Source organism: Hypanus sabinus, chromosome 12 (assembly GCF_030144855.1).
Source record: "Hypanus sabinus isolate sHypSab1 chromosome 12, sHypSab1.hap1, whole genome shotgun sequence".
Taxonomy (NCBI): Eukaryota; Metazoa; Chordata; class Chondrichthyes; order Myliobatiformes; family Dasyatidae; genus Hypanus; species Hypanus sabinus.
This window is the reverse complement of record NC_082717.1, coordinates 86,263,469-86,285,827: the sequence shown is the minus strand read 5'-3', so window position 1 is coordinate 86,285,827 and position 22,359 is coordinate 86,263,469. Positions and strand designations below refer to the sequence as shown.

Genomic DNA, 22,359 nt, shown 5'->3' with positions numbered 1-22,359 from the left:
TAACTTATTAATGAATTAAATTGGATCAGCAAGTCTGTAGTGATTCTGGGGGAAAGAATTAGTCATTGACTCATCTTGTAAATGTTTGAGAGCCAGGGAAGACAATGGAAAATAAGATGGCCATGCAGAGGTTAAGACAAAGCTTCTTTCGACATGTTACCTAGGCTTCCATGTAGTATTGGTACCAGGAAGTGGAGCTATCTGTACTGGTAGAAACACCAAAAAAAATAATTTGCATGTAACCAGAGTGAGCAGGAATAATCAAAGCGAATACCACTCTCTCTGCAAACGGTCTTTTCCAAAAGCTCCCTTCTGGAGGCACTATAGGACTATTAAAACAAATTCATGCCACCTTAAAAGTTTCTTCCCCAAGCAGTTAATCTAATCAACCATTCTAGCTAGTCTCCCCCACCCCCTTTATCTATTACCTCAGTTACTGCATTGCTTGTAAACACTTTTTATCATGCTGTTTACATTGTAAATACATGCTGGTATTTATTTATTTATGGATCTTTTATTCCATATCCATAATTTATCCTCTGACTTATTTTTGTATGCAGTAATTATTTATTCTTTATAATTATTGAATATTGCATTTTTGTTGCATGTCACACCAACACATCACAGAAAATTCTTAATATATGTAAATGTATTTGGCAAATAAAGTTGATCCTTGATCCTAAACATTAGAGTTTGCTATCACGCAAGTGAAGCTAGCACTTCTACATACAAGAGGCTGAGAACCTATTTCTACATATGTAAATTGACTCCAGGTCAGTATTTAACTTTAAATCCAGGGTTAAAGGGAGTTTGCAAATCAATGGATTTAAAGAGTGGTTGGAAAAGGCAGGCTTAAGAGGAAGCTGTGATTTTGCAGCATGAGGAACAAGCTCTTGAAGGTTAATAGCCTCCTGTTCTTCTGTTACTTATTCTCTCCTACCCTTCACCATTCTGTTATCTTTCCTCCTCTTCCCTGGACTTATTAAAAACCTGTATTACCACCAGCATTTTCCAGTACTAATCAAAGATCATTGATCTGAAAAATTAACTCTGTTTCCTTCTCTAAAGGTGCAATCTGGCCTACTGAGTATGCGTGTTTGTTTCTTTATTTTTGCACCCATAACTCTGCAACATAATTTTTTGAGTTTATGTCCACTCAAACTATCAAAATATAATTATGGCTATTAAGAAAATGTTACATATTCAAAGGTGCCATCTTTCATATGCGATGTTACACTCTCCTGAGCATGATATTTTAATTTTTTTTGTGCATAGAGTTTAAACAGATAGAGAACAACATGAGATAATTTGTAAAATAAATGTCAAGTTCCAAAAGAAGGTCCATCATACAGTTGTATTGGAGAAATCATATCACCTCGGAGACAAATCTCTTAAAATTTCTCAGATGTGTTATTTATGTATGTTTTTATGTAGTGTGAAGACATTCCCCTTGACTTTTCCTTTAAGTTTATAAAGAATCATTTAGTTTGAATCCTAGAACTGTGTACAGGTTGTCGACCACAAATCTTGAATGATGGTACTTATGTGGTGCCAAATCACAGGAGGTTAGGTTAGGATTAAATAAATAAACACCTCTAACCCACTTGATGATTATCTCACCCTTGGATAATAAAGAAGAAAGAAATAATAAATAAAAAGCAAGTGTTAGCACAGTAAATTACTGGAAACTGCTTCATACCTTTGAAAGTTCTGGGACACAAACTTCTGCCAATGACTAACAACTTACACCTTCAAAGGTTCAAAGGTTTATTTTATTATCAAACTATGTACACAGAATACAACTCTGAGGTTTGTCTTCTCCAGATAGCCATGAAGTACAGAAAATCCATGGGGCATTAAGTACCCCCAACACAAAAGAAAAAGAAACAAAGTTTGCAAACCCAAACCCCCTAACCTCTCCCTTGCACAAAAACTAACAGTCAGACATGACAGCTAAAACATCAAACCCCTAACCACCAATTTCCTACCACACAAAAAAACAGTAACAATAACATCAAACACCTAACCCCCTTCCTCACCAAAAAGTAAAATATTTCCACCTGCCAATCGACAACAAGAAAGAAAATACAGAAAAACTGAAGGGGACCAATATAAACTATAGTCTGCACCAATAGTCTATATGTCTTGGAATTTTGAAAACATCTTCCATCATCATAGAGGAAAGCAACAGCTTGAATTCAGTCCTAGCACACAGCTTTCACCAACTGAGAAGCAGCCTCCCAACCTCTGGCCTGACACGGACGCCCATGGGGAGTGACTGTGGGTTCCTGCAGTATTAGAGCAACCCCACACAGTGATGTGATCTTTTGATGCTTTATAACCTGTGGTGACACTGCATCCTCTGTAGCCAGTGTTCATCTTGGAGCATAACGCCAATATACTGTAAGGTGGTTTCATCTGCATTGTAGACATGCTCAGGACTTAAATTTTCAATCGAAACTAATTTAATAAACTCATCAACAAACTTAGCAGCTGCTTTCTTGTCGGTGGACGATTTTTTACCACACACTGCAGGAATTGTTATGCCCTGTAGCTGCTTGAAATGTTGACTAATCACACTCATAATCCAGTCCTAATTCTTCATGAACTAATTTCACTTGTTCCTTCACCATCTCTCCTGACAGTTCTACACCTTCTCTGATGTGCAGTTTAAACCACTTTATTACTACTTTATCTCGTTGTGAACATCTTCCATCTTTCATTGTTTTCCTTATTCACTGTCAGCAAAGAACTGGACCAATTTTACTTTTTGTTTCTTTAAATCATAAACTGTGGAAGATCCAATTAGGTGACATAATGTCCTAAATAAGTGAAGGGAATACTGACTATTTTATTAAGTAGCTTTTGTTTGTTAAAAGTTGTTCCAAATAAGCATATGTTTTTCACAGACACACTCCTGTTGAGTTTTTTTAGAACTTCCACCTTATCTTGTATAGATAGCATATAGTGTTTGCACTTTATACCTCGAGAAGCAGTTTTTATTTAATGAAGACATGACTGGGGCTAGATACGCACAGGTTTTAAAAGTAAATGCTGAATAACACAGAGAAACAATTTGCCTTTTTTAAAGACCATGCCAACAGCTGTGAATGGTGTCAACAAAACTGTAGCGACAGACAAGCTGGTGTGGCAATGTGAGAAATTTGAAATTAGGCTGATGAAAATTATGTCTGAAGCAGCAGTGGAACTGGATTACTGATTGCCAGGATCGAATAGTTGACCTGTACTAGGATGTTCTCCTATCTGATGCTTCTCCTATCTTAGAAAGAGCTTCAGCAATTTGTCCCAAACTTGTGAGTTTTTTCACTTTTCCTCAACTTTTTTCATTCAAGTATTTATACAATTCCCATTTCAAATTTAATATAATATTTGCTTCCACCCTAGTTAAAGGCCATGGTCATTAAAAACATTTCTCGACATCTTATGCTTTTAAATATATATCTTCTGGTTACAGATCCTTTTAATGGAACTATTTCACCAAATACAGGGGATTCCAGTTAATTGGGTTAATTGGGACAGACACTATTTGGAATAACTCTTAAAAAAACAAAAACTACTCAATAAAATTATCAGGATTCCCTTAATTTATTTGGGACATTATGTCACTTAATTGTGACAGGAGACTGTTTGATGCACCATCAATAACTCTTGGAGATGGGAGGTGAACGATAGGCTTTTATTAGCAGCAAACGAAACCACTACATCCTGGAGACTGAGGGAGGAGCAGTGCCTCCAATCGCCTTTATACAGGGGTCTGTGGGAGGAGCCACAGGAGCTGTCAGCAGAGGGGGAAGTCCAGACAGGTATGCATAGTTTACCACATTCACCCCCCCCCCCCCTTTGTTTTAAAAGAGAGTCCCCATGGGGCGAAGTTTCTTACAAGTATATTTACAGGTTAAGTCTATCAGGCGGTTGAGTCTGTCGCTGCGATCTACGTAGCACCGGTGGTGATTGCACCTGTGCTGGTGGTTGTGCTGGCTCCAGCCTGACTTGAGGTGCCAGCCCGTTAGGCGTCAGTAATCCCTCATGTGTGTGCGTGGTGCCTGGTATGTGAGTGTTGTGGGGAGTCTGTGTAGGGCTTGGTGTGCGCGGTGTCTTGTGGGTATATACATCGGTGGGTACGGGGTTCATAGTCACCGTGGAGTGTTCGGGGTAGGGGTCTGGTGCTCCTGCGGGTGTCCTCCCGCCCATCAGGTAAGACCACATAGGCATACTGGGGGTTCGCATGAAGTAGGTGAACCCTCTCGACCATCGGGGAGTATTTATTGCTCCTCGCATGTTTCTGGAGCAGCACTGGTCCTGGGGACATCAGCCAAGCCGGTAGGGTGGTCCCAGTGGCAGACTTCCTGGGAAAAGAAAAGAGTCACTCATGAGGGGTGGCATTGGTGGACATGCATAACAGGGAGCGGATGGAGTGGAGTGCCTCGGGGAGGACCTCCTGCCAGTGAGAGACCGGCAATTCCTTTGACCCAAGGGCTAAGAGTGTGGCCTTCCACACAGTGGCATTCTCCCTCTCCACCTGTCCATTCCCCCGGGGATTATAGCTCGTGGTCCTACTGGTAGCAATACCCTAGCCAGCAGGTACTGGCGCAGCTCGTCACTCATGAACGAGGACCCTCTATCACTGTGGATATAGCAGGGATATCCAAACAGAGTGAAGAGCTGGTGCAGGCTTTTATGACGGACGTGGCAATGGTGTCAGGGCAGGGGATGGCAAAGGGGAACCGTGAGTACTCGTCAATTATGTTGAGAATGTAGACATTGCAGTCGGTGGAGGGAAGAGGGCCCTTAAAGTCAACACTCAGTCGCTCAAAGGGGCAGGTGGTCTTGATAAGTTGTGCCTGTTCAGGACGGTAGAAGTGCGGTTTGCACTCAGCGCAGACTTGACAGCCTCTGGTCATCGTCCTGATGTCCTCAAGGGAGTAAGGCAGGTTCCGGGCTTTCACGAAATGGTAAAGTCGGGTGACCCCCGGGTGGCAAAGATCTGCATGGAGGGCGTATAGCCGGTCGAGCTGTGCGCTGGCACATGCTCCCCATGATAGGGCATCAGGGGGCTCATTGAGCCTTCCAGGCCGGTACAGGATGTCATAGTCATAGTTCTACTTCCCACCTCAAAATTTCATCATTTTTGATTTTGCCCCGCTGTTGGTTGCTGAACATGAACGCAACTGAGTGCTGGTCGGTCAGCAAGGCAAACCTTTTGCCAGTGAGATAATGCTTCCAGTGCCTAATAGCTTCCACTATAGCCTGGGCTTCTTTCTCCACCACAGAGTGCTGAATTTCAGGGCCCTGAAGGGTACGAGAGAAGAATGCTACCGGCCCTCCTGCCTGATTGAGGGTAGCAGCCAGCACAAAATTGGAGGCGTCACTCTCTACTTGGAAGGGAATGGTCTCGTCCACCGCATGCATTGCTGCTTTGGCAATGTCCCCTTTAATGCGGCTGAAGGCTGCGCAGGCCTCGGCAGAGAGGGGAAATGCAGTGGACTTGACCAGGGTCGGGCCTTGTCTGCATAGTGAGGGACCCATTGGGCGTAATAGGAAAAGAAGCCCAGGAACCGTTTGAGGGCTCTGAGGGTGGTGGGAAGAGGGAGTTCCAACAGGGGGCGCATACGGTCGGGGTCAGGGCCAATGACCCCATTCTCCACGACATACCCAAGGATAGCAAGTGGAGTGATTCCAAACACACACTTGTCCCTGTTATAGGTGAGGTTAAGAGCTTTGGCCACTTGGAAAAATCATTGGAGGTTGGTGTCGTGTTGCTGCCAGTCGTGACCGCAGATGGTGATGTTATCCAGCTATGGGAATGTGGCCTTCAGTTGGCACTGGTCCACCATCCGGTCCATTTCCCTCAGTCTCCAGGATGTAGTGGTCTCGTTTGCTGCTAATAAAATTGATGCACCATCAATAACTCTTGGCGACGGGAGGCGAATGATAGGCTTTTATTAGTAGCAAACGAGACCACTACATCCTGGAGACTGAGGGAGGAGCAGTGCCTCCAATTGCCTTTATACAGGAGTCTGTGGGAGGAGCCAGTGGAGCTGTCAGCAGAGGGGTGTGTCCAGACAAGTATACATAGTTTACCAAACTGTTGCCTAACAGTTTCTAACTAGCATCAGATGCGTGCACTTGTGCAGCCAGTAGACAATAAACAGACATGTGCTTGTATTCAAAAAGCAGTGTTTTTTTGTCACTGATAGTTGGCAAGAAATAAGCAATAAGATAATTCAGAACTGTTTTACTTACTGCAGTATCAAACATTCAGGCTTGGAGATGTCAGGAACGGTTGGGAGTGAAAACAAAATGATTTTACTACTTCAATAAGTTAGGAACTATGAAGAACTTAAAGTACTGATAATCATCTTAAATATTACAATGAAAATAAAGATTTGGAGGATACAATTGTCAAAAGCACATGAAGGCAGTCCATTATCTGTACTAGGTGTCTGTGCTGAATTTGTCATTGACAGTCAATCAAAAGAACATGGTATCATACATTGGGTTAATTCCTTTATTGATATGTATTGGGAAGTAATACACAGTTTTATAGTACTGTAATGATAGTGTTCTAATTTGTTCTGTACTTCATTTAAATACATAATTGTTACTTGGTTAAACGGTAGTTTGTCTTTTTATACCTTTATATCTATTTCCATGAAATTTCAGCTAATTGCAGCAAACATATAGCTTGGACAAAATGTGCTGGTCCCGCTGTATCCCAGTTAACCCAATTGCACTGTCCAGTCAACACTTTGAACAATTTTATGAAATCTTGTCTCTGTCTCAATATTGTGAAAATTTCCAAATTCCAAGTGTTCTGCAAGCAACTAATTATATTGAAATATCTGCTTATAGTAATTAAACTGTAGAGTATAGATGCTGGGATCTGGAGCAACAATCATTCTGCTGTGGGAAGTCAGAAGATCAAACAGCATCTGTGGGAGGAAACAAATTGTTGACCCTTCAAGTTGAAACCCTTTATCAGTGTTGAGAACGGAGGGGGTATATGGCCATCATAAAGAGAAAAGAAAGAAGTGGTAAAACAGAGGTTAAGATGATTGGTGGACAGGGGGAGGTGGGGACACTAGTGAAAGATGACTGGCACATCAAGAGATGACATGATAGAAGCTGCAGACAAAAAACTGGAGGAAGATGGAGCCGCTGAGGTGATGGGATTGGTACTGGGGAGGGCAAAGGTGGAGACATCTGCTAAAATTGCCTTAACACTTCTGCTGAAATGATACACTTTATATACTCTGTGGAGTTTACCATGTTTGACATATAAGCGCCTTAATGCTTCTCCATTAGCTGTATGGTGTTTCTCTTCCAGGCGCCATGTGTTACGGTTTACTGCCACTGCTCCTCTTGGGTACAACATCAACTTCAGTAGTACTGTGCCCTTTACCTTTGGTGATGAAGATTTAGTTCTCTCACATCTTGGTAAGGTATGTAGTAAGAAATAAAAACAACTGCAGGACCAATCAGAATGAAATGCATGACTTATCAATTCATGAGCATTAATGAACTGGTAAACTGAACAGCACCCACCCCCCCTCATTTGTAGGAAACCTACTCTCATCTTGTCAATGTTTTACAGAATCTTCCAAACCACCAGGTGAATCAGCATGAAGTTCTACAGAAACACATATCGATATGAAAACCTAATTAAATATTTTCCATCTATTTACATTAGAATTAGATGACACACTCTGTTATGAATAGCAGCCATTTATGCTGGAGTGAATGTGAATAGAAGTTATTGTTTGGAATTTCCAGTGCATCTGAAACAGTGCTCATTTGGATCATTGTCTCATCATAGTCTGACTCTGTTAAATCAATTTTCTATCACAGAGTATTGAGAAAATCATGCAAAATATTGAAAATCTTGAAGGGTGTTCAATGAGCCTCTATAGAAAAAAATACTTTTTCTTTAATTCATAGTCTTATTTTCAGAATCAATTTAAGTGACAGTGACTATAATTAACTATTTTATAAAACAGCAGAGGAGTTTTCATGAAGGAATGTAACTTAAGCACCAACTTTTCGGCAATTAGCATCTCAGTACAGCACAAGAGAATCTCATAAAAAGTCATGGAATAATACTTCCTATTTTAAGTTTGTCCATATTTGAAACATGAATGTGACAGGCATTTATTTCCCATTGCTTGAGAAAGGGAAATGAACCAATTTGATGTATCTTTGGTGAAGGTGCTCCTGCAGTTTTGTTGGCCAAGGCTTTCAATATTTAGAGGAAAGGAGTGATGAAATAGCATTGTATTTCAGGATGGTGGATCATTTGAAAACATAAGGGGGCTAAGAGAGAGAGAAGGGCTGGACAGATAGAGAGGGTTAGGGTGAGTGGTGAAAGAGAGGTAGATAGATAAAGTAAAGAAGATAGAGGGGAGGAAGAAGTTAGGAAGATGGAAAGTTGAAGGGGTAGAGAGAAGGGGAAGTTAAGCGAGAGAGAGAGAGGAAAGAGGTTCAGAGATGGAGAGTAGAAGTGAAACAGTTGGAGTGAGTGGGAAGATTAAGAGAGGAAGAAAGGCCAAGTAACATGCAGCTTGAATGGTAGAAAGGATGGGGGTAAAAAGAAGGAGGGGGGTTAAAAGGAAGGAAGGAAGGTATAAAAAGGGTCAATGAGTCTATGAGAGGAGAAAGAAAATTCAGAATGGAAAGAGGAGAGAGATTAAGTGATAAGGATAATTAAAGTGAGGAGGTGCAAGAGGAAGGTTGAAGGTGGAAAGGAAGGAAGATGAGGGAGGTAAAGGGTCACAGGGAAGGAAAATGAGGGGATGGAGGAGAGAAAAGGAGCAAAAAAAGAAGAGGTCGTTGGTAGATAAGTTCAAAGTACATTTGATTATCAAAGTATATATACAGTATGTCATCATATACAACCCCGAGATTCATTTTCTTGTGGGCATACTCAACAAATCTATAGTATAATAACTATAACAGGATCAATGAAAGACTACCCAACAAAGGCATTCAACCAGAACAGAGAAGTCAACAAGCTGTGCAAATGCAAAAAGAAGAAACAATAAATAAACAAACAAACAGATAAATAAATAAATATCAAGAACATGAGATGAAGAGTTCTTGAAAGTGAATATATTGTCTGTGGGAACATTTCATTTCATTGATGTGGTAAGTGAAGACGAGAGAAGTTATCCTCTTTGGTTCAAGAGCTTGATTTGCTGAGGGCTAGTAATTGTTCCTGAACCTGGTGATGTGAGTCCTGAGGCTCTTGTACCTTCTTCCTGATGGTAACGGCGAGAAGAGAGCATGTCCTGGGTGGTGGGAGTCCCTAATAATGGATGCTGCTTTCCTGTAACAGTGCTTTGTGCAGATGAGCTCAGTGGTAGGGAGGGCTTTACCCATAATGGACTGGGCATTTTGTAAGATTTTCCATTCAGGAGACTTCGCATTTCCATACCAGGTTATGATGCAGCCTGTCAAGTTACTCTCCATTACACATCTATAGAAGTCTGTCAAGGTTTTAAATGTTATGCTGAATCTCTGCAAACTGCTAAGGACATTAAGCACTGCCGTGCCTTCTTCATAATTGCCATTAAGTGCTGGGCCCAGGAAAGGTCCTCCGAAATAGTAACACCTAGGAATTTAAAGTTGATAACCCTCTCCACCTCTGATACAACGATGAGATTTGGCTCATCGACCTCCAGTTTCCTTCTCCTAATCAAAATGGTGCTGCTGATCATCTGCAATCTTCTGTGAGCTGCAGGCAATTGTTCCAAATATTTTTTTTTAATATACCCCTTTGGAATTATGCTTACTGCAATCTACAGCATGTAACTTCCCTCTATGCAATGGACTTTTAAATCAACTCTATGATCTTCATACTTCATGATCAACTGAAGGACTCAGCGGTCCAGGCAGGCATGACACCTTTAAGAGGTGGGGGGAGGGGGAGTGGGCAGGAACTACAAGCCATGATGAACATTGAGGCAAAGGGAATGAGGAGAGATGAACAGGAAGATGAGAGGATTGAAAGGTTTGTAGTATGCAGAAGGGGTTCATTGTATAACCATATAACAATTACAGCTCGGAAACAGGCCGTCTCTGCCCTTCTAGTCCGTACTGAACGCTTACTCTCACCTAGTCCCACCAACCTGCACTCAGCCCATAACCCTCCATTCCTTTCCTGTCCGTATACCTATCCAATTTTTTTTTAAATGACAAAATCAAACCAGCCTCTACCACTTCTACTGGAAGCTCGTTCCACACAGCTACCACTCCCTGAGTAAAGAAGTTCCCCTTCGTGTTACCCCTAAACTTTTGCCCCTCAACTCTCAACTCATCTCCCCTTGTTTGAATCTCCCCTACTCTCAATGGAAAAACCCTATACATGTCAACTCTATCTATCCCCCTCATTATTTTAAATACCTCTATCAAGTCCCCCCTCAACTTTCTATGCTCCAAAGAATAAAGACCTAATTTGTTCAACCTTTCTCTGTAACTTAGGTGCTGAAACCCAGGTAACATTCTAGTAAATCTCCTTTGTACTCTCTCTACTTTTTTGACATCTTTCCTATAATTCTGTGACCAGAACTGTACACAATACTCCAAATTTGGTCTTACCAATGCCTTGTACAATTTTAACATTACATCCCAACTCCTATACTCAATGCTCTGATTTATAAAGGCCAGCATACCAAAAGCTCTCTTCACCACCCTATCCACATGAGATTCCACCTTCAGGGAACTATGCACCATTATTCCTAGATCACTCTGTTCTACTGCATTCCTCAATTCCGTACCATTTATCATGTATGCCCTATTTTGATTAGTCCTACCAAAATGTAGCACCTCACACTTATCAGCATAAAACTCCATCTGCCATCTTTCAGCCCACTCTTCTCACTGGCCTAAATCTCTCTAAAAGCTTTGAAAGCCTACTTCATCATCCACAACGCCACCTGTCTTAGTATCATCTGCATACTTACTAATCCAATTTACCACCCCATCATCCAGATCATTAATGTATATGACAAACAACATTTAATCCAGTACAGATCCCTGAGGCACAGCACTAGTCACCGACCTCCAACCTGACAAACAGTTATCCACCACTACTCTCTGGCATCTCCCATCAAGCCACTGTTGAATCCATTTTATTACTTCAATATTAATACCTAACGATTGAACCTTCCTAACTAACCTTCCGTGTGGAACCTTGTCAAAGGCCTTACTGAATTCCATGTAGACAACATCCATTGCTTTACCCTTGTCAACTTTCCTAGTAACCGCTTCAAAAAATTCAATAAGATTTGTCAAACATGACCTTCCACGCACAAATTCATGTTGACTGTTCCTAATCAGACCCTGTCTATCCAGATAATTACATATACCATCTCTAAGAATACTTTCCATTAATTTACCCACCACTGACATCACAAGCCAATAATTGCTAGGTTTACTCTTAGAACCCTTTTTAAACAATGGAACTACATGAGCAATACGCCAATCCTCTGGCACCATCCCCGTCTCTAATGACATTTGTAATATTTCTGTCAAAGTCCCTGCTCTTTCTACGCTAACTTCTCTCAAGGTCCTAGGGAATATCCTGTCAGGGTCCAGAGATTTATCCACTTTTATATTCTTTAAAAGCGCCAGTACTTCCTCTTTAATCATCATAGTTTCCATAACTACCCTACTCGTTTCCCTTACCTTACACAATTCAATATCCTTCTCCTTAGTGAATACCAGAGAAAAGAAATTGTTTAAAATCATCCCCATCTCTTTTGGCACCTCACATAGCTGTCCACTCTGATTCTCTAGGGGACCACTATCCTTTTGCTATTAATATAACTGTAGAAACCCTTTGGATTTATTTTCACCTTACTTGCCAAAGCAACCTCATATCTTCTTTTAGCTTTTCTAATTTCTTTCTTAAGATTCTTTTTACATTCTTTATATTCCTCGAGCACCTCATTTACTCCATTCTGCCTATATTTATTGTAGACCTCCTTCTTTTTCCAAACCAAGTTTCTAATATCCCTTGAAAACCATGGCTCTCTCAAACTTTTAACTTTACCTTTCAACCTAACAGGAACATAAAGATTCTGTACCCTCAAAATTTCACCTTTAAATGACCTCCATTTCTCTATTTCATCCTTCCCATAAAACAAATTGTCCCAATCCACTCCCTTCTAAATCCTTTCACATCTCCTCAAAGTTAGCCTTTCTCCAATCAAAAATCTCAACCCTGGGTCCAGACCTATCTTTCTCCATAATTATATTGAAACTAATGGCATTGTGATCACTGGACCCGAAGTGCTCCCCAACACATACCTCCGTCACCTGACCTATCTCATTTCCTAACAGGAGATCTAACACTGCCTCTTCTCTAGTTGGTACCTCTATGTATTGCTGCAAAAAACTATTCTGCACACATTTTACAAACTCCAAGCCATCCAGCCCTTTTACAGAATGGGCTTCCCAGTCTATGTGTAGAAAATTAAAATCTCCCACAATCACAACCTTGTGCTTACTACAAATATCTGCCATCTCCCTATAAATTTGCTCCTCCCATTCTCACTCCCCATTAGGTCTATAATACACCCCTATAAGTGTTGCTACACCTTTCCCATTCCTCAATTCTACCCAAATAGCCTCCCAAGACGAACCCTCTAATCAATCCTGCTGAAGTACCACTATAATATTTTCTCTGACAAGCATTGCAACACCTCTCCCTCTTGCCTCTCCGATTCTATCACACCTGAAGCAACGAAATCCAGGAATATTTAGTTGCCAATCACACCCTTCCTGCAACCATGTTTCACTAATAGCTACATCATATTTCCAGGTATCAATCCATGCTCTAAGCTCATCCACCTTTCTTACATGCTCCTAGCATTAAAATAGATGCATTTAAGAAACTCTCCACCTCTTACTCTCTCTGTTTATCCCTAATGGTGCAAACAACTTTATTATCTTTTCCTTCTCCCCTACATCTTCAGTCTGAGTGCTCCCCTTCTCTGTCACCTGCCTATCCTCCCTCACACACTGTCTACTAGCTTTCTCTATTTGGGAACTAACCTCCTCTCTCCTAGTCTCTTCAATTTGATTCCCACCCACCCCCCTACCATTCTAGTTTAAAGTCTCCCCAGTAGTCTTAGCAAATCTCCCCGCCAGGATATTGATCCCCCTAGGATTCAAGTGTAACCCGTCCTTTTTGTACAGGTCATGCCTGCCCCAAAAGAGGCCCCAATGATACAGAAATCTGAATCCCTGCCCCCTGCTCCAATCCCTCAGCCACGCATTTATCCTCCACCTCATTCCATTCCTGCTCTCACTGTTGTGTGGCACAGGCAGTAATCCCAAGATTACTACCTTTGCAGTCCTTCTTCTCAACTCCCTTCCTAACTCCCTATATTTTCCTTTCAGGACCTCTTTCCTTTTCCTACCTTTGTCATTGGTACCTATATGTACCACAACCTCTGGCTCCTCACCCTCCCACTTCAGAATATCCATAGGGATGGATGGAAATGAGGGTGAGGAAGATGTAGTAGACAAGAGACAGAAGGAACTGAGGGAGTGGGAAGAACAAGGAAAATGGGAAGAAGGGTAGCCAACAATTCTAAATGTGACTGGGTCCTCAAATTTAAATAGGAAATGGAACACTCCTCACAATATCAGATGATACTGGAAAAAGGACAGCCATTGTAGCTTTTTTGCTCACACAGAAAGGTTCTGTTGATGTTGTGAGAACTAAGGAGATGGGAGTAAGTTGCTACAGTGACTTTAGGAAGGTAATTGGGAAGGAAGGATTATATATGTTTCCTGGTAGATTTCTGATGGAAGTGGTGGAAATGGTAAGGGAGGATCTGCTGAATAGTGAAATGGAAGGTCAGGGCAGAAACAATGCAATCATGTTTCTGGAGATGAATTAGTTAACACATGCAATTCTGAATGAAGTGCTTGAGGCATGAATCTAATTGGATCAATTGTGTCTTTAGGCTTGTATATAGAGATGGTCTCCCATCCAAGCACAAGTGGGTACTGACATTTCTTCATCAGGTATTCTACATCCTATCATGTGCAAAAATTCCTAGAATCTTCAATCCTTTTCCTTAAATCTCTGGGGATTAACTTAAAATTTCATTCTGTTTTATTATGACTCATTTATTCATGTCATGTTGAGCCATTGTACAGTATTTTAGCTGGTTCGTTTCCTGCCACTTTTGTCTGATATCACTGATCTGCTTCTAATTCTTCATATTCATACCACAGGAATTTGGATTTGTTACTGTAATGTTGTAAGATTTCTATCAATGGATTAACATAGATACAGCACATTACAGACCCTTCAGCCCACAATGTGGATTATTTAATACTAACAGAGTATAACTTGTTTGTGGAAATCAACACATCACATATGATCTTCTATCCATTCAAAGTGAACTTTGTGGGTTAAGTTTATATCCACAAGTTAAGTTGGTGCATCAAACTGTACTTTTATATATACTATATGTGTTCTGAAATTAAATCTAACAGTGTAAAAATACACTCAGTGGCCACTTTATTAGGTACACTTATGCACCTGCTCGTTAATGCTAATATCAAGCCAGCCAATTATGTGACAGTCATTCAATACATAAAAGACATGGTCAAGAGGTTTGGTTGTTGTTCAGGCCAAACATCAGAATAGGGAAGAAAAGATGTGTAAGTGAGTTTGACTGTGGAATAATTGTGGGTGCCAGGATAGCATGTTTTGAGTATCTCAGAAAATGCTGATCTCCTGGGATTTTCATACACAACAGACTATAGAGGTTACAGAAAAAGGATGCAAAAACAAAAAATATCCAGCGAACCCTGCAGTTCTGTGGGTGAAAATGCCATGTGAATGAGAGAGGTCAGAGGAGAATGGGCAGACTGGTTCAAGTTGTCAAGAAGGTGTCAGTAACTCAACCACGCATAAAAACAGTGGTGTGTAGAAGAGCATCTCTGAATGCATAACACGTTAAAGACATTGAAGTGGATGGGTTATAGCAGCAGAAGACCACACCAGGTTCATGAGGTACACCTAATAAAATGACCACTGATTGTATTTGGATTCATTATCATTGGTTTCTGTGAACGTATTTTGGGAGTGCATAAATGTGTATTTTGGTCACAGAATCTATTCTAGGCCAATGAGATATGAAATAATACAGCAGAAATTTAACTCTGTTGATTTGTTTTAATCAACAGGAGAGTCGGCGATTTACACAACAGGCCGTCATCATCATGAAAGCCATAGAAAAATTACTCAGTAGTTTTAGTGATGAGCACAAATTTCATAAAGCTTCAATGGAACTGGAGTTTGCACATTTTCCTGTCCAATTTCACAATAGAAAAATGGCTGCGAAGCAAATAGAGGTGAATTGATTGACTATTAATAAGTGTCTCCCAAAAAGTTGATTGTAAGGGAAAACAGAGCACTCTATGTCTCTGTTATGCACATTAGTTGATTTCTTTTGCCTGCTTCATAATTTTTCTTCCTTTCTTAGTCACCTTCTGGGCTTAGTTTAACAGCATATTTAGTTGGGTTACCATAGCGTTTCACAGGTTAATGTCAGTGGAAATTAATGCACATGCCTTTACCTCTCTTTGCTCTTTTATACAAATAAGATGTTCCCACTTGCACTAAAATCTAGTTTAACAATCAACAATTCTGGCTAAGTCTCTGAGATCTTCGCCGACCATTCTATTTTTTTTTATCATTGTTCTAAGCCTTGTACATAAGGACATTAAGACATGATAAATGGCATCATGAGTAAGACATTCATTCACTTGTTCCCATTCCGCCATTCAGCAAGACCAAGATTTTTCTTATAACTTTCTGCCATTTTCCTGGACTAACCCCATTTTATTTGATCCTTGAACATTTAAAAATATATCAATATTGGAGCATAAAATCAGAAGTCAACCACATGGCTCCTCAAATCTGTCATTCAGTTGAATCATCATCAAGATGTACATCAGCTCCATTTGTTTGCCATTGTTCCCTATCTCTGAACACCATTAAGAATTGTTTTTTTTGTTACCAATTGACTTAGCCATCATAGCTCACTGGGGATAACAGATTTCAGATAATAGGTAATTTTTGTATAAAATTGAATAATGTTTATTTTATATTATGATTTCTTCACAACAGCCCTCCAGAAGAACTGACATGTTGAAGGAAGGTGTTATCTATATGGACCCTTTGATTGGGAATTTCTTGATGCTACTGTAGTTGCTCCAATATAGCTGATAAGGCCAATATGGATCTGAACATTCTATTATGGATGGAGCAAGTTCATGGAATGAAGTCCTTCTACCATTTACACTGGGCTTCTGTCTGCTCTGAACAAATAAAGTTCTCAATACCGTACTGAATGGTCCTTCTCCATTTGGCTAGTCATGACTGAGACATTCTGATGAATTGGAGTGGGGTGATGTTAGTTTTGTTCAAGGTGGCTTGTAACCTCTTACCATGATAGGCCTTGATATAAAGTAACTATTTTGGGCATCTGTTAACAAATACATGAGCTAAATGTTCTACCCATGGGAGCAGACTGGCTATAATTAGGTTTTGTTTGTGTTATTGTTGGCATGAAAGAGAAATGTGATACATTTACTTATTCTGCAAATCAACTTGAATGTTATTGTGGTTACAGTGTTCATAATAACTTTCCAATGCTTTGTGGTGCTAACTATAAATGGTACATTTCTCAGAAGCATGCTACAGTCAAGGATCACACCAGCCTGGTAACCATTGAGTGTTGTGCTAGCTCTGAGGTTTTGATCTTCACCCATTCTTTTTGTCAGAATGTCAAAGGCTATGTTGTACCCAGAAGATGATGGCGAATTTTATTCCTTCATTGAGAGCTGGCTCCTCAGACTTGGGAAGCCATCCATACATTTTGTGTCTGATTGGAGAGCATTAATAGATAGATAGGGGCTGACGCTGGGAGATGAACTTCGTTTTGCAGTCATTAGAGATAGGGCTCATTTTCTCATATGTTTCAGAAAACAAGTAGGCAGTGATATGGTGTTCAGGCTTCAAATGAGCACAAGCAGTATCTATGACTGAAGTTGGGATGACTGCAATTCTGGAGTTGTGATGAGATAAGTTGAATACTTTCTCATTTGTTAGGTAGATTAACTCCGAGCCAGCAGGAAGCTTGTTGGAGTTGAGGTAAGAAAGATTTCAAAACATGTTGGTGAGATGACATGGCCTTACTTGACATTAGTGGGCATAGTGATTGATTCAGTTTTTGAACTGTTGCTTAAGATCACTTGTTAAATCTGATGTAAGATGAAGACAAATTTCTTGAGATTTGGAAAGCATGATCTGTAACCCACTTAAGTGGGTGAGTCATAATCTTTACTGAGGTTGAGAAAAGCCATATATGTTTAGAATCATAGTCATAAAGCACAACTGCACAGAAACAGGCCCTTCAGCCCATTTAGTCAATGCCAGACTATTACCGTACACTGTCTAGTCCCATCTACCAGCTTCTGGACCATACCCTACATATCCCCCCCATCTATATACTTTGAGGGGAGTACCCTGAACTGGCTGCCTATCCCCTTCCCCCTCCTATTGGTCATCCAGTTACATGTATCCTATACCTTAGATGTAACTACCTCCCTGTATCACCTTTCAATCAGCCCCTCAAACTCCCAAATGATCCTGCATTTGTTGCTGCTACTTGCTGCATTCCTCCTGGAGTTGGTGGCCCCTGTGAAGGTCATGTCCATTGTTCTCCAAACAGATGGGAAGGAGACTGCAATTTGGTAAGCAGCACTTTAGCCATGGGAGGAGATAGAAAAGGAGGATCCTGATGATAACTTCCCTGTGGCAAACGCCTGAAGGACTTCTCTGTAAATATCAGAATTTATAATCATGCATTATGGTGCACAAAAGGCTGGTTTAGTCATTTGCTACTAGAATGAAAGTGAATAAAGTCTGAGATGCAAAGATCCAGGGGACTGAAATCAACATTGAATTGAATTGAATTGACTTTATTATTTACATCCTTCATATACATGAGGAGTAAAGATCTTTACGTAACATCTCCATCTAAAAGTGCAATGTGCAATTTATAGTAATTTATAATAATAGTATGTACAACAGGATAGTCAAATACAGTTGTGTCAGCATGAGTTAATCAGTCTGATGGCCTGGTGGAAGAAGCTGTCCCAGAGCCTGTTGGTCCTGGCTTTTATGCTGCAGTGCCATTTCCTGAATGGTAGCAGCTGGAAGAGTTTGTGATTGGGGTGACTCGGGTCCCCAATGATCCTTCGGGCCTTTTTACACATCTGTCTTTGTAAATTTCCTGAATAGAGGGAAGTTTACATCTACAGATGTGCTGGGCTGTCCGCACCACTCTCTGCAGAGTCCTGTGATTGAGGGACGTACAGTTCCCATAACATGCAGTGATGCAGCCAGTCAAGATGCTCTCAATCGTGCCCCTGGAGAAAGTTCTTCAGATTTGGGGGACCACACCAAATTTCTTACACCGTCTGAAGTGAAAGAGGCGCTGTTGTGCTTTTTTCACCACACAGCCGGTACATACAGACTACTTGAGATCCTGAGTCATGTTTATGCTGAGGAACTTAAAGCTGTTCATCCTCTCAACCTCAGATGCATTGATGTCAATAAGAGCTAGCCTCTCTCCATTCCTCCTGTAGTCCACAACCAGCTCCTTTGTTTTTGCGACATTGAGGGAGAGGTTGTTGTCTTGACACCACTGTGTCAGGGTGATGACTTCTCTGTAGGCTGCCTCATTATTATTTGAGATCAGGGCAATCAGTATAGTGTCGTCAGCAAATTTAATTAGCAGATTGGAGCTGTGGGTGGCAACACAGTCATGGGTATACAGAGATGGACAGGGTCTTGGAAGCCTGATCAGAGACTGAGTGTTTTAGAGTGCTTGATCAGGGCAGGAGTTGATGTACCAGGACCTGTCAGGTTAGTTGACAGTGGGAAGTGATCATTAGGTGATCAGATAGTAAACATAGAACTTAGAATAGTACAGCACATTACAGGCCCTTCAGCCCACAATGTCATGCCAACCCTCAAAACTTGCCTCCCATATAACCCCCCCCACCTTAAATTCCTCCATATATCTGTCCAATAGCCTCTTAAACTTCACTAGTATATCTGCCTCCACCACTGACTCAGGCAGTGCATTCCACGCACCAACCACTCTCTGAGTAAAAAAACCTTCCTCTAATATCCCCCTTGAACTTCCCTCCCCTTACCTTAAAGCCATGTCCTCTTGTACTGGGGAAGAGGCGCTGGCTATCCACTCTATCTATTCCTCTTAATATCTTGTACACTTCTATCATGTCTCCTCTCATCCTCCTTCTCTCCAAAGAGTAAAGCTCTAGCTCCCTTCATCTCTGATCATAATCCATACTCTCTAAACCAGGCAACATCCTGGTAAATCTCCTCTGTACCCTTTCCAATGCTTCCTCATCCTTCCTATAGTGAGGCAACCAGAACTGGACACAGTACTCCGAGTGTGGCCTAACTAGAGTTTTATAGAGCTGCATCATTACATCGCGACTCTTAAACTCTATCCCTCAACTTATGAAAGCTAACACCCCATAAGCTTTCTTAACTACCCTATCTACCTGTGAGGCAACTTTCAGGGTTATGTGGACATGTACCCCCAGATCCCTCTGCTCCTCCACACGACTAAGTATCCTGCCATTTACTTTGTACTCTGCCTTGGAGTTTGTCCTTCCAAAGTGTACCACCTCACACTTCTCCAGGTTGAACTCCATCTGCCACTTCTCAGCCCACTTCTGCATCCTATCAATGTCTCTCTGCTATCTTCGACAATCCTCTACACTATCTACAACACCACCAACCTTTGTGCCGTCTGCAAACTTGCCAACCCACCCTTCTACCCCCACATCCAGGTCGTTAATAAAAATCACGAAAAGTAGAGGTCCCAGAACAGATCCTTGTGGGACACCACTAATCACAGCCCTCCAATCTGAATGTACTCCCTCCACCACAACCCTCTGCCTTCTGCAAGCAAGCCAAATCTGAATCCACCTGGGCAAATTTCCCTGGATCCCATGCCTTCTGACTTTCTGAATAAGTGAGTATCAAATAAACTAAAGGGGACTTGAATTCTGTACCAGAGCTGGGGCAGAACCTACTTAGGACACCCATTCCTTTAAACTACATTGCCTGAGAGACATTAGCTTTAATAAAGCCTGGTTGTTCCAGAAGTTCGTAATGACAGATATTGGAAGAATATTCTAATTTCCCAAGTAGTGTGTTTCACTGGGACAAATTTATACTACACATCTCTGATGTAGAAACCACATCATTGGTACATGCAATATTTGTGACCTATAATTCTCAGATCATCACAGCCTTGCCACTTCCTTTCATCTAGTCCAGCTTCCTGGTGCATTCCTTTAGAAAAGCTAATATTCCTGTTGTGGCTGCCTGCCATCCTTGCCATTTCATTTCCTTTCTTGTATCTTCTGCGGAGAGCTACAAGAGTTTGAGCACCTGGATGGCTAGACTCTAGAACAGCTTCTTCACCAGTGTTATCAAACTTTTAAACCAGTCATCTCTCTGATATTCCCTTTCTGGAGGTGCTGCCACATTATTGAACTATTAGTTCTACATTTCTCAGTTATTCCATTATTGCCACTTTTCACTACTTTTTGCACGAGTTCAGATTGCGCCACTACCTTTGCACCATACTACTCTTTTGCAGTCTTCACTATATTTATTGTTAGCATGTGTACTTCTTATTTGTGTTAAATTCACAGGGCCAAGGAAATTCATTGTCTCTTGACAGCCAGATTTACAAAGTGGGGTCATGCAACTCAAAAATGATTACAGTCATACTGTATTCCATTCCCACAATAACTGACATGGGAATAAGGTAAATTGATGTGGGAGTAATGTAAGTGCTTCAGTGCTTATAAAAAGTATTCACCCCCTTGAAAGTTTTCAATGTTGCTTTACCACATTGTGAATTTGTCTTTTTTTGACACTGATCAACAGAAAAAGACTCTTTCGTGTCAGTCTGAAAACAGATCTCTACAAAGTGATCTAAACTGATTACAAGTATAAAACACAAAGTAGTTGATTGCAAAAGTATTCACCCACTTCAAGTCAATATTTAGAAGATGCATGATCCCACTTTGTAAATATAGCTGTCCAGCTACAGGTTAACTTAATATCATGTATACCAGCTTGCAATGAATTTCTTTGGTCGTGTGAATTTAACACAAATAAGCAGTATACAGGTTAATAATAAATACAACAATAAATATAGTGAAGAGTGCAAAAGAGTAGTATGGTGCAAAGGTAGTGGTACAATCTGAAGTCGTGCAGAAGTAGATGCAACTTCAGCAGCAACTACAGCCTTGAGTCTAATAACCCTGTCAATATTTAGACATGAAGCAAGATATCAATGAATTGACATTACATGATTCAATTTGAATAAGGGTATCTATTTTGGTGCCTGTTCTCATTACAAATTTGCTCTTTTTTCTGGTAGGCCTTCAATGATGCATTTTACGTCACCCTGCAGCACTCTATGAGTGCTTCTCTCAGTCTTGTGGAGGAAATTGCTTTTAGAGCCCTCTTGCTTGATTTTTCATCAAAAGAAATGCTGAGAAAAAGGAAATCTAATGCAGGTAAGTGAATAAGTCAAGGTTGACATGTGGCCTCAGCAGCTGTAAAGATTATGGCTTTTCAATCTGCATTGATGCAAATTGAAGAAAGTCTTCTTTTGGTACTCTGTTTAAATACACAGAGTACAATGAAAAGCTGACAGTGTCCAACATTTTGAGGTACCTCCATCCAATTCAAATCTTGAGACTATTTTGAAATTTTGCACAGCAGAAGATGCTGAATTTCTAATTTCAATAATGCAGCCATTGTACTAACACTAAAGTGCTCTACATGATATAAGCAATGTTCCAATGTATGATAGACTTCTCATCAAAATTTCAGATTGAAATATAGGCAGACATTAGTTTTAAAAATGTTCGGCGGCTCAGATTACCATTAGCCCTGGTGCTGAGTGTGCCAGAAAGAGAGTGGATTGAAAAGATTTGCAACTATGCAGGGTCTTTTGACCTCAGTACACTTTCAGATACTTCTGTGGATTTTGGCTTCCCAAAAGCCAATATACTGATAATGTAAAAATGTATTTCTCTTTAATAAAGGGCAGTCTGATAATTTAGAAAGAGTGGAGTGGTCCCAAAAGTATTGATGACACAGACTAGGATGTCATCAGTGTCCACGTAGAGACTGAAGCTGAGTTTAATCCACTATACTGCCAAGGAACACAAAAGTGCTAGAGA

At 40.8% G+C, this 22,359-nt stretch overlaps 1 protein-coding gene across 2 annotated transcripts in view; it reads left to right on the top strand.

The window, feature by feature from the left end:
• Positions 1 to 22,359, top strand: part of adgb (androglobin) — a 226,354-nt gene that overhangs the window by 119,683 nt on the left and 84,312 nt on the right. For both annotated transcript variants that reach the window (XM_059986363.1, XM_059986362.1), the window contains exons 20-22: positions 7,349 to 7,463; positions 15,229 to 15,396; positions 21,549 to 21,687. In XM_059986363.1, the coding sequence (XP_059842346.1) occupies positions 7,349 to 7,463; positions 15,229 to 15,396; positions 21,549 to 21,687 (422 nt within the window). The remainder of the gene's footprint in view (positions 1 to 7,348; positions 7,464 to 15,228; positions 15,397 to 21,548; positions 21,688 to 22,359) is intronic.